Source organism: Gordionus sp. m RMFG-2023, chromosome 2 (genome assembly GCF_954871325.1).
Source record: "Gordionus sp. m RMFG-2023 chromosome 2, tfGorSpeb1-WG-v2, whole genome shotgun sequence".
In the NCBI taxonomy this organism is placed as follows: domain Eukaryota; kingdom Metazoa; phylum Nematomorpha; class Gordioida; order Chordodea; family Parachordodidae; genus Gordionus; species Gordionus sp. m RMFG-2023.
In genome coordinates, this window is record NC_088776.1 from 12,325,352 (window position 1) to 12,340,099 (window position 14,748).

A 14,748-nucleotide genomic window follows, 5' to 3' on the forward strand; every position below is an offset into this window, starting at 1 on the left:
TTTCGGGATATCATCTATCAGATAGTAACTAGTTTTACAGAAGGATTTTCGGAAAATCAACATTTTAACTGATGTTCAAAATTTCCATCCTAGATGAAATGAATAGGGAAAGTATAATTAAAGAAGCTTTGAAAATAATCTATTCCTTAGCTAAGGTATATAGTAAGATGTGTGATAAACTATTTAATTTTCTAGAATTATAACAATCTATTTATTGACTTGAAGAAGAGTACAGGCGATTTGATTCATCATAGTGATTACACATCAGAACTTGAAAGAGATTCTATGAAAGAAAGTTGCAATAGTGGATAACCTTTAACCAAGCAATACAAAATGCAAGCAATGTTTGATATGTTCTATATGAGATGTTACACAGATATAATATGTATATATCCGCATATACCGACTTAAATAGTATACGAATAACTTATCACATTATCTTTTCACAAGTGAGATTTGAACGAACTTTCAGCAAATTAATACGAGACTACAAGCAAATATTTTATAGGATTATCTAAAAACCTTTTAATGATGTCAGTAGAAAGAAAATTATTGGATGAAATCTAATTATGTGGGATTCTTGAATATATACGCAAATGTTTACCATTAATGCGAATTGTTAAGCTATCTTTGGAGGAAATTTAACTTTAAACACAACTTAGCAAATTCCTTTCTTTCTAAGTTTCATAAGCGATTTAGAAGCAAACGTTTAAAAGTTTCTTATAGTATTAATTTTATATCATTTAGATATATTGAGATCTATGTCTGATATGTGAATAGGACATACATATAGTGATTAACTGTGGTGTTTATAATGTAGTGTTTATAATGTAGTGTTTATAATGTAGTGTTTATAATGTAGTGTTTATAATGTAGTGTTTATAATGTAGTGTTTATAATGTAGTGTTTATAATGTAGTGTTTATAATGTAGTGTTTATTAATATAATATAATATATCTAAAAATGAGAAAATGCATCTATTTATAATTTTTACAAAATCGTTTATATATTTAATCTATTACAATAAAGTGTAGCTTTAAACCAAAATAACAAAATACAATTTATTTAATATTAATACATTACAGTTTCCCCACTACAAATTGAACTCATCATGATAACTTGGGTGTTTCGAAACTCTTTTTTTAAGAGTTGCATTTCCATTATGTTCTACATTGTCCAAATCCTCAGTCATTGCTATGGGGATTTCCTTAGCTTGTACATGAGCATCCCTCAGCTGGTCGGCATGCTTGTTTTTAACAATACTCAGATTCAACATCATACATAAACGCACTTTTCCGTTGAACCACTGCCCCTTCATGCCATCCCGCAGTATTTGTGTTCTACCCAAATCTTTTGCTTCTCTTCAAATTCATGGCACTCAACATTCCTATCTTTATAATATTTTTGTTTCCATAATGCGTTTTCAGTCCTTTCCCTCGTAGATAATTTCCATTGATCTAACGTCGTACCTGAGCGGCTCCAAACATCATTTCAACAGGGGATTTACCGGTAGTTGCATTTGGAATATTTCGGTGAGTAATTTAAACATTCGCTAAATTTAACTAGTCCGGAGTTCCACATCTCCTTCCAGCATAGAAACGCGTCTTAATTCAGATCCAGTAAACTGAGTACCGTTATCCGAGACAAAGTAGTGAGGTCAATGACATATATAATACCTAGACTGACGATTCATTCATTAAAAGTGTACATAAATGCAAATCATGTGGAGACGCCATCTTGGTTACACTAATCATTATTAAAATTATAAACGAGAGCCTAATTTATTCCTATATCTGATGCAAACTTTATTAAAGAATTACCGGATCATCGAAATAATAAGACAACAAGTTATCAATTTAATAGTAGTTTTTAACATGAGAATAATTACTATATGTGTTACCAAAATGGCCGGTCCAGCTGATTTGCTTTTAACGACGTTTAAAAATGCATTTTAATGAATGAATCGTCAGTCTAGGTATTATCTATGTCATTGAGTGAGGTAACTCAAAGCTAGCGAAATTACGCATATTATTTGTTGTGTTGCACTCGCCGAATTAATATGTGTTAAAATTGCAACTCAACCTATTTGGTGAAAGCGTCTACGCAAATTAACCAATACTTTCCAGATACGAGGCCTGTCAAATCAATGTGTATTCGTTCCCAAGGTCGAGTAGGGATGTTCCAATAGTATAACGGCACTTCTCTGTCTCCCGGTCTTCCTTCCTGCAACTCCTGCAGCTTTTAACGCTCTTCAATATCACGATCAAGATTCGTCCAAAAAACATACTATCTACATAATGATTTTATCCCCACTATCCCAAGATGTCCTTGATGAATAACATTCAAAACCTTTCTTTAGATTATCGGGACTAATATTCTATCATTTTTTTTTTAAATCTCCGAATAATTATTTATATTATACCAATGATTTTTAATTAATTTAATAATCTCTTTCAGATTAATATAATTGTTCGTTTCATTTACGATTTTACTGCGAGTGAAAGATAAATCTTCTATTAAATTAATTTTTATATCTCTCATTTAATCTTCGAATTTTTTATAACTTCATTGGTTTTTGATCTTTCTACCTCCAAATGGGACAGAGCGTCGGCACATTTGTTTTGATTACCAGGTCTATGAATTATCTCATAGTCTTAATTTAATAGCTTCGTGGCCCACCCTATTAAACGAAGGGAATTCCTATGGTTAGTCTATTTTTAGGCGACATAATTATTGCAGGTGAGAATAATTTTGATCATATAGTTAATCTAGAAGAAGTATTAAGAAGATTTGATAAGGCTGAACTGACAAGAACGACCGATAAAATTAAAATTGGAGAGAAGTCACTTACTTATTTAGGTCATGTTATTGACGAATTCGGAATTCAACCTACAGAAGATAAGATTAATACCATAAAAAATTGCAAAACACCGTCAAATGTTAAAGAATTACGTTCGTTTCTTGAAATGATAAATTACCATGAGTCGTTTATAAAAAAATTTCATTCTATTTGTGCTCCTTTATACCTACTAACGAGTAAAAATGTTAGTTAGTTTTGGTCAGCTCAAGAAAATGTAATATTTAATACAGTTAAAGAAGTATTATCAAAAGAAGATACATTAATTCCTTATTTAGCCGATATTCCTGTCGTGATTTCTTGTGGTACTTCCGAAGATGGTCAAGGAGCTGTTATTTCCCACTGATTTCTTACTGGCCAGTAGAAACCGATTGCTTACGCATCGAGGACACTTTCAGCAGCTGAAAATGATCGGGAGGCTTTGGCGATCATGTTCGCTATCAAGAAGTTTTATCAATATATTTATGGAAGACATTTTATTTTACGGATTATAAACCTTTAAAATATTTCTTAGGTGCTAAAAGTGACCTAAATAAAATAACAAATAATCGTTTAATACGGTAGGCGACAAAGCTATTAAATTACGACTATGAGATAATTCATAGACCTGGTAATCAAAACAAATGTGCCGACGCTCTGTCCCATTTGGGAGTAGAAGATCAAAAACCAATGAAGTTATAAAAAATTCGAAGATTAAATCAGAGAATTAAAAATTAATTTAATAGAAGATTTATCTTTCGCTCGCAGTAAAATTGTAAATGAAACGAACAATTATATTAATCTGAAAGAGATTATTAAATTAATTAAAAATCATTGGTATATTGATGATATAAATAATTATTGATTTATTTTATTAAATATAATATTTCGTTTGAAGAAGGATTTATTTTATAATGATAGAATTATTATTCCCGAGGAAAAGTAGGAGGTTTTGAATGTTATTCATCAAGGACATCCTGGAATAGTGGGGATGAAATCATTATGTAGATACTATGTTTTCGGACGAATCTTGATCGAGATGTTGAGTAGTTCGTTAAAAGCTGCAAGAGTTGGCAGGAAAGAAGACTGGGAGCCAGAGAAGTGCCGTTACACACTTGGAACATTCCTCTCGACCTTTGGAACAAATACACATTGATTTGACAGGCCCTGTATCTGGAAAGTATTGGTTAATTTGAGTAGACGCACCATAGGGTTGAAGTTGCAAGTAATAAATAATCTGCGTAATTATTTCGCTAGATTTGGGTTACCATACATTCTCTCAGAAAACGGTACTCAGTATACTGGATCTGAATTCAAAACGTTTCATTTTAAAAACAACATAAAACATTTTAGATCGGCCCCTTGTAGCCCCAAATCGAATGGTTTAGCTGAGCGTTATATACGTATGATAAAGACAGGTTTTTATGCTGGAAGGAGATGTGGGACTCCGGACCAGTTAAATTTAGCGAATGTTTTAATTACCCACCGAAATATTCGGGAAAGGACTGAAAACGCATTATGGAAACAAAAATATTATAAAGAAAGGAACGTTGAGCCCTGTGAATTTGATGAGAAGCAAATGATTTGGTAGAAAACCAAAGGACTACGGGATGGCATGAATGGACAGTAATTCAACGGAAAAGTGCGATATTGTATATGTTTACCATTAATGCGAAAATTGTTAAGTCAACTTTGGAAGAAGTTTAACTTTAGGCACAACTTCAGCAAATTCCTTTCTTTTCAAGTGTTCAAAAGCGATTTAGAAGCAAACGTTTAAAAGTTTCAATTTTATATCATTTAGAAGTTTTAATATATTGAGATCTATGGATTTATATATGTTAGACTAAAAAATGCAAGTACATGTTAAAAGAATTAGAAGTAAATTTTTAATACGATTACCAACATTCATAATTTTACATATTAAAGATTTTAGCAATAAAAAAGAAGATTATTCTCCTTTTGTCTCACTCCTATGTTCTAATTTTTTAAGGCCAAACCTTTTGCGGCAGATGCAAGATTTAGTTAAAATGGTTTTGAGTCCTGCATAACGATATATTATTATTGGATCAAGCTCACTATCAACACACCATTGCATTAATAACTATAATACTTATTTTACTTTTTTAAAAAAAAATTTATATTTTTATATTCCGTTTTTTATTATAATATAAAAATATACCATAGCTTTTATTTAATTTATATAAATATTTCATTTTTTGTTAGCTTGTTTTTTTTCTAATCATCTTTAGAGATATTGCAATCTCTGATTTCCCACCATTTAATATTCCCCGTTATTTACGCGAGACAACATTCCCTACCATTTAAATATAATATAAAGAAAATATTTATAAAATTAAAAAGATTTAGTAAATATATTACATAAAAAAATAAGAATTATACTATAAAATTTTTTAATTTATAAAATTAAAAAGATTTAGTAAATATATTACATAAAAAAATAAGAATTATACTATAAAATTTTTTAATTTATAAAAAATATGGGAAGATTATTTTAAATCATTTCTTTATTAAAGGCGGATTGGCTTGACGGATATTAAATGAATGAAATAATATATATAATATTTTCCAACACAAAAGTTTATAAATTAACTAGAAGAATAATATAATCCAACTCAAAGAACGAGTAATTCTTTTAAAGGGATCTATATAAATATTAAAAAGATAAAAATTCTTTTAAATTTTAATATAGTAGAGTAGATTTCAAATAAAACATATAATTCCCGGATGCAGGCCGGGTAAAAGCGAGCCGTTGAGGGGCGAAACCCCCCAATTATTGGTCTTCTTTTAGAAATGTCCCAATGGGCTTTTAGTCTCTTAGTCCGCCCCTGACAGAATGTATTATTTACTTTATTTTTATGAATTAACAGATAACTCCAATCAAGGATAGTAGCCGACTAGTCATCCGAAATAGTAACCTAATACATTCAGGAGAATATCTTTGTATAGCAAGAACTTCTATCGACAGCGTGCCTAGTAGAATTGCTAAAGTTACCATTGCCGGTTTACATATAATTGACATCTTAACTATATATTTTTAAGATTTGATTTATAATTTTTTGACTTATAAAATTGTTATCACAATTGATCAATAGATATACACTTTAGCAATTTAATGAATGGCACAATACAAAGCCAAGTCTTCTCACTAATTTTAACCGATTTTTTTTAAAAAAATGAGAATATTCTATCAATATGTTGCCTATTCATTGTTGTAAATTTTTTTGCGTTTCCAAAAATATCTGTTCAAACTAGTGTTGTTAAAAGTCATTTTTGAAAGTAACTAGTTACTGTTAGTAGTTACAATCCTAAAAAAGTAACTTGTTATATTTTTTTAAATGCAACTAGTTAATAGTTACAGTTATATTTTAAAAGTAACTAGTTGCATTATAAATTAATTTTTTAATTTTATATATATACAATTTATTTGTATAAAAAAATAACTAAAAAATACAATGAGAGAATATATTTACATCTAAATCAGATTAGCATTACTGATTATTATTTATAAAAATTCTGGCTTAATTAATTTTTATTTGCCTTGCTATTTTATATTCTCTACAAATATAAGCTTCCATTGTGTGAACAAACGTTCTATGGAAGCACTTGATATAAGCACAAAATTATATTTAATAAAAAGTAACTTAAATTTTCATATAAAGAAAAATGTGTTATTATTGGATTATATAAAATTTGCTAAACGATCATTAAAAACAAATTTATGTTGTTTTAGGTTAAAATAAATGAATATGATCAAATGATGATGATTTTGGGCGTATTTCAATTGTTTCAGGATCGCCTTAGGCAATAGAGTTTTCAATATTTTTAGCATTTTTATTTTTTGCTCTATTTTATTTTTCCATCTAAGGCCAATCATTTTTATATAGATAAGGAATTGCAGCAATAACAATTTAAATTTATACTACTTTAAAAAATTAGGTCCACGTGTTATGAGTCTACCCAACTTTAATTCATCACATAATGAATCAAATTATATAGGCATTCCTTTTAAAAATGGTTATATTTTATCTTGTAGGGGGATATGGTAGTTGATAATTTAATCTCATTTTAATCATTTCAAATGATGGCTCAGATTTATTTTGTAAATTTCACAAACGATGGCATTGATGTAGCAATATTATTTCTTATAATTATCGTACTCTAAAAGGATATTGTTGGAATTTTGTATTGCCATTAAGTTTACTATATGCTTAATACATTTTAGAAGAAGACATTAGACATTCTATTTAGATATATTTAATATCTATAATTAACAAATATGAAGATATATATAGTAAATAAGTAGGGCATACCGAAATGCTTTTAAAAAATTTCCTACTTGATCTGTTATTATACATAAATTTTTATTTTGGATACGATACTCTTTAAGAATGGTAGTTAAGGCTTCATTGAGTACATTATATATAAGCCTTATGAAATCTTTGACAGGTTAAAATGGCTGAACGTTTTTTACAAATTAATCACATCAATCCAATGCACAGTTACACAAATATAGAAAGAAGTTATTATATATTTAATAAAATCAAAATATTTTTTGAAGCTTGGACAAGTTATTTTTACATTTAGTCGTTGTTTTATAATACTTTTAGAAGTGGGTGGTACATCTATTTCGTCATTCTAAATCATTTGATTACCATCCTCATCAAATTACTAGTCAGCCAATCATATTATGTTTTGTATCTGTCAGATTCATTGGTCTGATAAATTATCCGTATAAAATATTAAAAAAGGAGCTACAGAATCAAACATTTAATCAAAATTCTAATTAATTTAAAATAAAATATTATATTATAACATATTAATAGCAAAATAATTATTTGAATATATTTATTAAGATGTATAGAAAAAATATTTTAAAAAGTAACTAACTACTTTCGGCAGTTACATTCCAAAAAATATAACTAGTTACAGTAATATTTTGCAAATAGCTATTTACTTTAACAACACTAGTCCTAAAATTTATATTACCACACAAAAGGTATTCCTTCTGCGCCTAGTATGATAACCGCCTCCGACATATCAACCACCACGGCCAAATTAACGTGGACCAATGGAGGAGACAATGGGCAACCTATAGTACGATATGTTATACAGGGAAAAACCGATTATAGGGATTGGTTTGTGTTGGCAGAAGGTTTGTATTTTTTATGACACTTTTCAAAGCTCTAATAATCAGCCTAATAGTATAATAACACAATAAAATTTGATTTTATCACCGTTGGGATAAGTGTTAAACCTCTCGATTTGAGCTGATTTTTTAAAACGGCGAACTCAATATTTTATCCAGAAAAACATTACGCAAACCTGAAGATTTTGCTCATTGGACTCTATTAGCCAAATCTCGAGGCTTAATAAGTATTCTTCTGGAGTTAGCCGTTTTTAATCGATCAAGATTTTTGCCTAACTTAGATATTTGTCCAAATTATAAAGACTTTTACTTTCTAATAGTAGTTAATATGAATTTGATCGAGTCACAGAACTTTGATTAAATTAAGCAGTTGCCCCAATTATCAAGAGCCCAAATTAAATTAGTTTTAATGTGTATAATAATCCTTTGCAAACTCTCATAAATTTTAATTAAAACAAAATCTGATCATTGGCCATCAGCTTCAAAAACATTATCTATACCATATCCGCCATTTTTTATTATCTTTGTTATTTACATTTATCTCGCATTACCTAATAAACCTCATTATTTTCATAAATGATAAGATCGACAAGATTTATGCATAATTAGATTTGCAGCAAATTAATTGTTTAAAATAATAAGGTTGAAATAATCTATTGATACAAATTATTAATGCATCATATTTTGTCCATTAAAAATTTGCGCAGTTCTAGCTACCGGCGTTAAAAATCTCTCCCCGTCTTTGAGCTCTTCATCACCTCAATATTATTCTTCCTATTCCCACTCCCTACAAAATCTCCTGCCTCGCAACACCTACACTTTTAGGATAGCATCTACTAATGCTTTAGGACAAGGAAAATTTAGTTCAGAATCTGCCCGTTATGTTACGGCTTCAGACGCCCCCAGGGTAGCCCCTAGGCAATTGAGAGGCGGAGGAGGAAATATGGGTGACCTTGTTATGAGATGGGAGGTTATTTTTTTTAAAAATAATGCTTATTGAATTTTTATAGTAATACAGCATGATATTGAGCCATATGTTATCAATCTATGGTATGAAAGACATATACCTTATTATTTTAGAAGTTATACGGATAATCACTTATTATACTTAAGTCGTGTCCTGGTTCATCTTATTTTCTAAACAGTAGTTTGTTTAGCCGTCTATATGGCTTCTAATCAAACGCTCTATATATTTTGACTTATTTCACCAAAATAAATACTGTATTTTGTTCTTATTTCTCCAAAATATATATTGTATAAAAAAATGTAAAAAATATTTAAAAATAATTATGTTGATAAAAATGTCTAGTAATTGAGCAAAAATTATAACTTAAAATTGAGCATGTTTAATTAATTAATATATAAATCTATATGTATTCTAAATCACCATCAAATTTGCAGTTTAATGACTTCTATCTCGATATATAATATTTACTTTTAGAAAAAAGTTAAAAAGCTCAATTACTGGGAGATCAAATAAAACTTTTTTTATATTTTATTTTACACAGTCTATATTTTGACGAAATAAAGAGAAAGAAATATGATGAAAATATATAATTGATTTGATATTAAACGTTTATACCAGGAGACGGCCTAACTATTTTTTTTAAGAATTCGGAACCAATAATTTAATTTTTTTATAATATATCTTATTTCCATTTTTTTATAAAATATTTAAATAACAATCTTAACAATTCTTCAGCCTTTATTAGGTGATGAACATGGAGGGCCCGGCCTGCATTACGAATTATTTTGGATTAAAAAAGAGGATTGGCTGAGATCGAATCAAAAGGGAAAATTTGAGGTGGCACTCTTGCACGACCCTAACAAAAACTTGTACGTAACTCGGGTAGGAAAAGAAAACTATTTTATGGAATACATGGTCAAGATAAGAGCCATTAATAGCATGGGAAAAGGGCCAGAGAGCGAACTTGTCACTGTCATGTCTGCAGAAGATGGTTATTTTTTTAAAAAATATTTGAATATCATAATTTTTAATTTACAGTTAAAACACCGATTTAACTTTTTACCTCTTTAATTTCCGGTTTCATTAAAGCTTTAAGCTTTTTTTCTTTAAATGCAAACAAAGGGGGAAGGAGAAAAATAGCCGGGAACGCGATATGGTCATTTATCTAGATTAACTTTTCCCTTCTATTTGTGTTTGCCCGAGAAACGTTCATATTTTAAGAAGGTCATAACCAAAACCGACCTTAGTTTCTTTAGTCGGTCAAACATAATATGGTCCGTCCACCCGTCTATTTAATAGGGGAGCCTTCGCTCACATAATCCCTTTTGACAAGGTTGGGAGAAAGACTGACCATATGTCCTTTATTAGTTTAATGATATTTAATATAAAAATCGATTTGGTCATCAAAACAATATCTGGATATAATATAACATGTGTTAAGTTAGAATCCGATTGAAATTATTCAGATTTCTGAACTGAATTGAAAAAATAAATATTTATACTAATTTACTTAAAATTTTACTGTATTATTTATATTATTATTTTAGTGATTAAATAATTTACCAAGTTTTTTTGTACTTTTAAATATATACAAAAAAAATGATTAAAAAATGACTACCTAAAAAAATAATTTTGTTATAGTAATTTAAACTTTTTGTAATTTTAATTGGAACTTCATTTTTGAAAATTGTATAGTTATTCTTTATTACTATATACTATATTGTCTAAAATAAAGTACCTACCAAAGAACCCACCCTGGTTCAAGCCTTCCCTCACAATTCTACGGCCATAAATGTTCGGTGGAAAGGGTTGGGTATAACTAGAGATCGCGAAATCATAAGAGGACAATTGCTCGGTTACAAAATTCAGTACGGACTCATGGAAGAAAATATCAACAAAATCGAGGACAAAATTTTGCCTCCACCCATATCGAGTAACCCTGAAAATGGTCTCGACGAAAGTCGCCTAAATAAGGATAACGAGTTCGTTGCCAATGATAGAAGGACGACCATTTTATACGGTGCCATCGATGTGGGGACAGTCATAGGGATCGTGCCTAATTGTAGGTATTGGGTTAAGGTCATGGCTTTTAATAGTGCCGGAAATGGACCCTTATCAGATCCTGTTTACATGAATACTTTTAGAGATGGTAGATCATTTTTAAAAAAATATATTTATAAATAATTTTTCTTCTTCTTTGTTTCTGAAATTCAATTTTTTAAATATTGTTTTCAAGGTCTTAAATAAAAGTTAATCAAATATAAAGTTTTTTTAAAAAAATTGTAGATATTACATTATAATTATAATGTGAGCCAATGATACGCATAAAATTGAATTATTTTTTTTGAATAATCTATAATTTTGATATAAAAGCTCCTTTAATGCAACCGACCGATATAAGTATCAGTGGACCCAATTCGGACGGCGCTATTAGGATTACTTGGAGCGGAATTTACACGTCAAATAACGAAGAACCTCTCGAAGGATACAAAGTTTATCATTTTAATTGCACTTTATCACAAAAATGTTTGAATTAAAGTATTTGTGCTATGTACGTGTAAGAGTATGAATATTAGTAATTAAAGTTAACATACATAACATTTCTCAAGGGAGCAAATGATTCGGTTTCGAATTCGCAAGACGCTTATTACGTAATTAAGTTTGTTTTTTAACATCAGGAATGCTTATTATATGATCAGAAAGATTTTTACATTGCAATATTTGGTTATATTAAGAAAATGAACAGTTCATTTTTTTTAAATTATAAATATGACATTTATTGCCTCTAACTAATAATATAGTATCAAATTTTTAATAATATTCAAATATTTGAATTTTTTATTCGATTGTTACTATTCGTAATATAATTATTCCAATTTCATCTTCGCGAATATTATTCTAAATAGTATAAGAATATTATTCGAATAACAATATTTTCTTATAAATGTGTTTAATTTAATATTTTCCACCACCTTCGATTTTTTGAGCTGGCTAGATTAACTAAAAATTGAGAAGAATAGAAGAATCCGATAAATGCTTTTTATCCATGTAATAAATTTTTTAAAAAACATTTTGATTAGTCATTTTTAGGCGCGTAACATGGGAGAGAAATTTTACCTCCCCCCCCTACCCCCAGTCAAAATTTTGCAAATATTTGAATATCAATTCTCCAAAATAAAACTTATTTTTTAAAAATAAATTTTATGAAAATTTCCTCTCCTTGTGAGTATATTAACATTATTCAAAAATATTAATAAAATGTAAAATATTTTAATTAAAGAGATAGAAATAAAACGGTAATTTATTTTATCATTATGATTATTTCTAGTTATATCTATTATGAATATTTTATTAAATTCAAAATTATTAGTGAGTTAGGAATTAATAAGTATTTTTTATAATATTTTAGTTATTAATAAATATCTAGAATTTTTTAATACTTCCATTTTGTAGAACAAAAAAAATAGAAATACAAAAGTTAAATAAGGAGCATGAAAAAAAATGAACAAATACAAAGTGGAAAAAAAATGGTAATGGTGATAGGTAGCATATATTTTATGAAAATCAGGTTTAAAGAAGGGGAGGGGCATATTCTTTTCAAAAAAAGTTTGATTTCAGCTGGGTTGAGCCATGCGCCTGCTCTGGCTGTACTCAATAATAAATAATTTTTTTAAAAATATACATGCAACATTATTCAGAAATTTCCAGAATATCAAATAAAGGTTTTAAATTTAACTTTCATATAATTTACATTTTACAATTATTAAACTGTCAATTTTCATAATCAAATATCGCGATATAAATATTTTAATTTCGATCTGAAAGGAGAAAATACATAAACACTTTAAATAGGTATTGGATTTAAAATCTTTTATCCTTCTATTCTATACATATTACAGAATGCGATTAATTTATAACAAAATATAAACATCTATTTGCTGATTTTAAAATATAATCAAATGAACTGACATTCTCCTTAATTACCCGGCGGTATCCTCCTAATATGACCATTTTATTTTTTATTGTAATATTTCAAGAAGAATTAAAAATGTTAAAAACTTGTTTGTAACATTTAATCTTTTCAGATTAGGATATGGGAAGGTAGGGAGGATATAAGCGATTACGTTGATATACCAGTAGGACTCATAAATTTTCACGATATATACTCCTTTCCTAAACACAAAGTCTTCAAAATACGAATACTTGGATATAGTAGAGGCGGCGACGGTAAAATGAGTCAGGCGTTTGAAGTTTGTTTGCGTAAGTTTAAATTAATAATATTGTTATACCTTTCTTTGATTTAAAAAAAAATATACTAATTGCTGTTTCTGTTAATAATGATAATGAGATATAGATGTTTGTTGAGAAATTTTTTTTAAAATTAATACTAAATATCAATTTGAGAATTCAAAATGAAATCCTTACCTTAATCATTCATGAATTGGAAGTGTCAATTTTATAAATTTATTTGATAACATCTTTTCTGTTTACATTACATATTCGCATCAAAAGATTTGAGTCTGGGCTAGTGTATGAAATATTTTACAAACTAATGTTTTAAAAAATATATATATAACATAATGTTTCTTTTAGCCTGATATTATGATTAAGTTGCGGTATATTTATTTGAAATCTATCCTTTTTTTAAAAAAAAATCTATATATTTCTAGAATGCAACGAGATAGAAAAACAAGATCACATTGAAAGATTGAGCCAAGAATATATGGCAAAATTTGACGATGACTCTTACAAAACGTATCCATCTTCCCACGGGATCTCGAACATTCCAAATTTTCTAAATTACAAATTTTTAGTCACCTTATTATGTACAATCTATGCATTTTCTTTGTTGAAAATTGTTTGATTTCATATTATTTTAATGTATTATAAGTAATTGTACATTATATCAAGAAAAATTGCTTTCGATTCGTTATCCGTTCCCCGTTATAAAAATTTTTCATTTTTTTCTAATAAGTAGTTATATAACCTTTTTTTTATTTTATACGTGAAACCAAAAAAAGTACTCATTAACATCTCATCTCAACTTATTACAATCATCTTAAAATATTTTGCCTTTTATAATCATTTTTAGGGCATTGATTTAATATACGCATTGAAATTAGGATTTTGTTTTAAAATAAATATTTTTTTATCAATTTTTATTCTCATTTATTCATGTTTGATTTTTTTTAGAGATATGAATGAGTAAATCTTTATATTCCTCTCTTCATCAGCCTTCGAATTATACATCGCCATTTCTAACTCGAACACATTCCGTCATATTAATTTTTATAATATAATTAATATTCATACCCTTAAAATTTTGCTATAATTGTTAAATTTAACGGCAATATTTTGTTATTTCTTAAACCTCCTCATCAATCATTGAAAATTTTATTTAATAATATTTTGATTTATTTTAAAAAAATAAATATTTAGATGGGGTAGGTTTTAGGTTAGGAATTTAAACTTAAAAATATTACCCTCAGGAAATGTTAATCACATTTTTTAGACCTTTAATTCAATTTAACAATTCCTTATTTTAAACATTCCTTCAAATAAATTTTTTAATATTTATAAATTATTTTTTTTACGCTAAATTTTTTTAAAAAATGGATATTTTAAATTTTACAATCATTCGAATTTATATTTTATACGCATTATACATTTTTTTAGAGTTATAGCAAATTTTTATATGAATTAGTTTTTGAAAATAGATATTATTTTTTAATAATTTATTTATTTTTTGTATACTCATAATTTTTTTTAAAAATGATA

At 27.8% G+C, this 14,748-nt stretch overlaps 1 protein-coding gene across 3 annotated transcripts in view; it reads left to right on the forward strand.

Moving 5' to 3' along the window:
- Positions 1 to 14,517, forward strand: part of LOC135923644 (contactin-like) — a 29,538-nt gene extending 15,021 nt beyond the window's left edge. For all 3 annotated transcript variants that reach the window (XM_065458506.1, XM_065458507.1, XM_065458508.1), the window contains 8 exons: positions 5,725 to 5,857; positions 7,854 to 8,009; positions 8,711 to 8,973; positions 9,706 to 9,961; positions 10,706 to 11,119; positions 11,344 to 11,462; positions 13,056 to 13,230; positions 13,641 to 14,517. In XM_065458506.1, the coding sequence (XP_065314578.1) occupies positions 5,725 to 5,857; positions 7,854 to 8,009; positions 8,711 to 8,973; positions 9,706 to 9,961; positions 10,706 to 11,119; positions 11,344 to 11,462; positions 13,056 to 13,230; positions 13,641 to 13,834 (1,710 nt within the window). In that variant the 3' untranslated portion in view covers positions 13,835 to 14,517. The remainder of the gene's footprint in view (positions 1 to 5,724; positions 5,858 to 7,853; positions 8,010 to 8,710; positions 8,974 to 9,705; positions 9,962 to 10,705; positions 11,120 to 11,343; positions 11,463 to 13,055; positions 13,231 to 13,640) is intronic.
- The last annotated feature ends 231 nt before the right edge of the window (positions 14,518 to 14,748 follow it).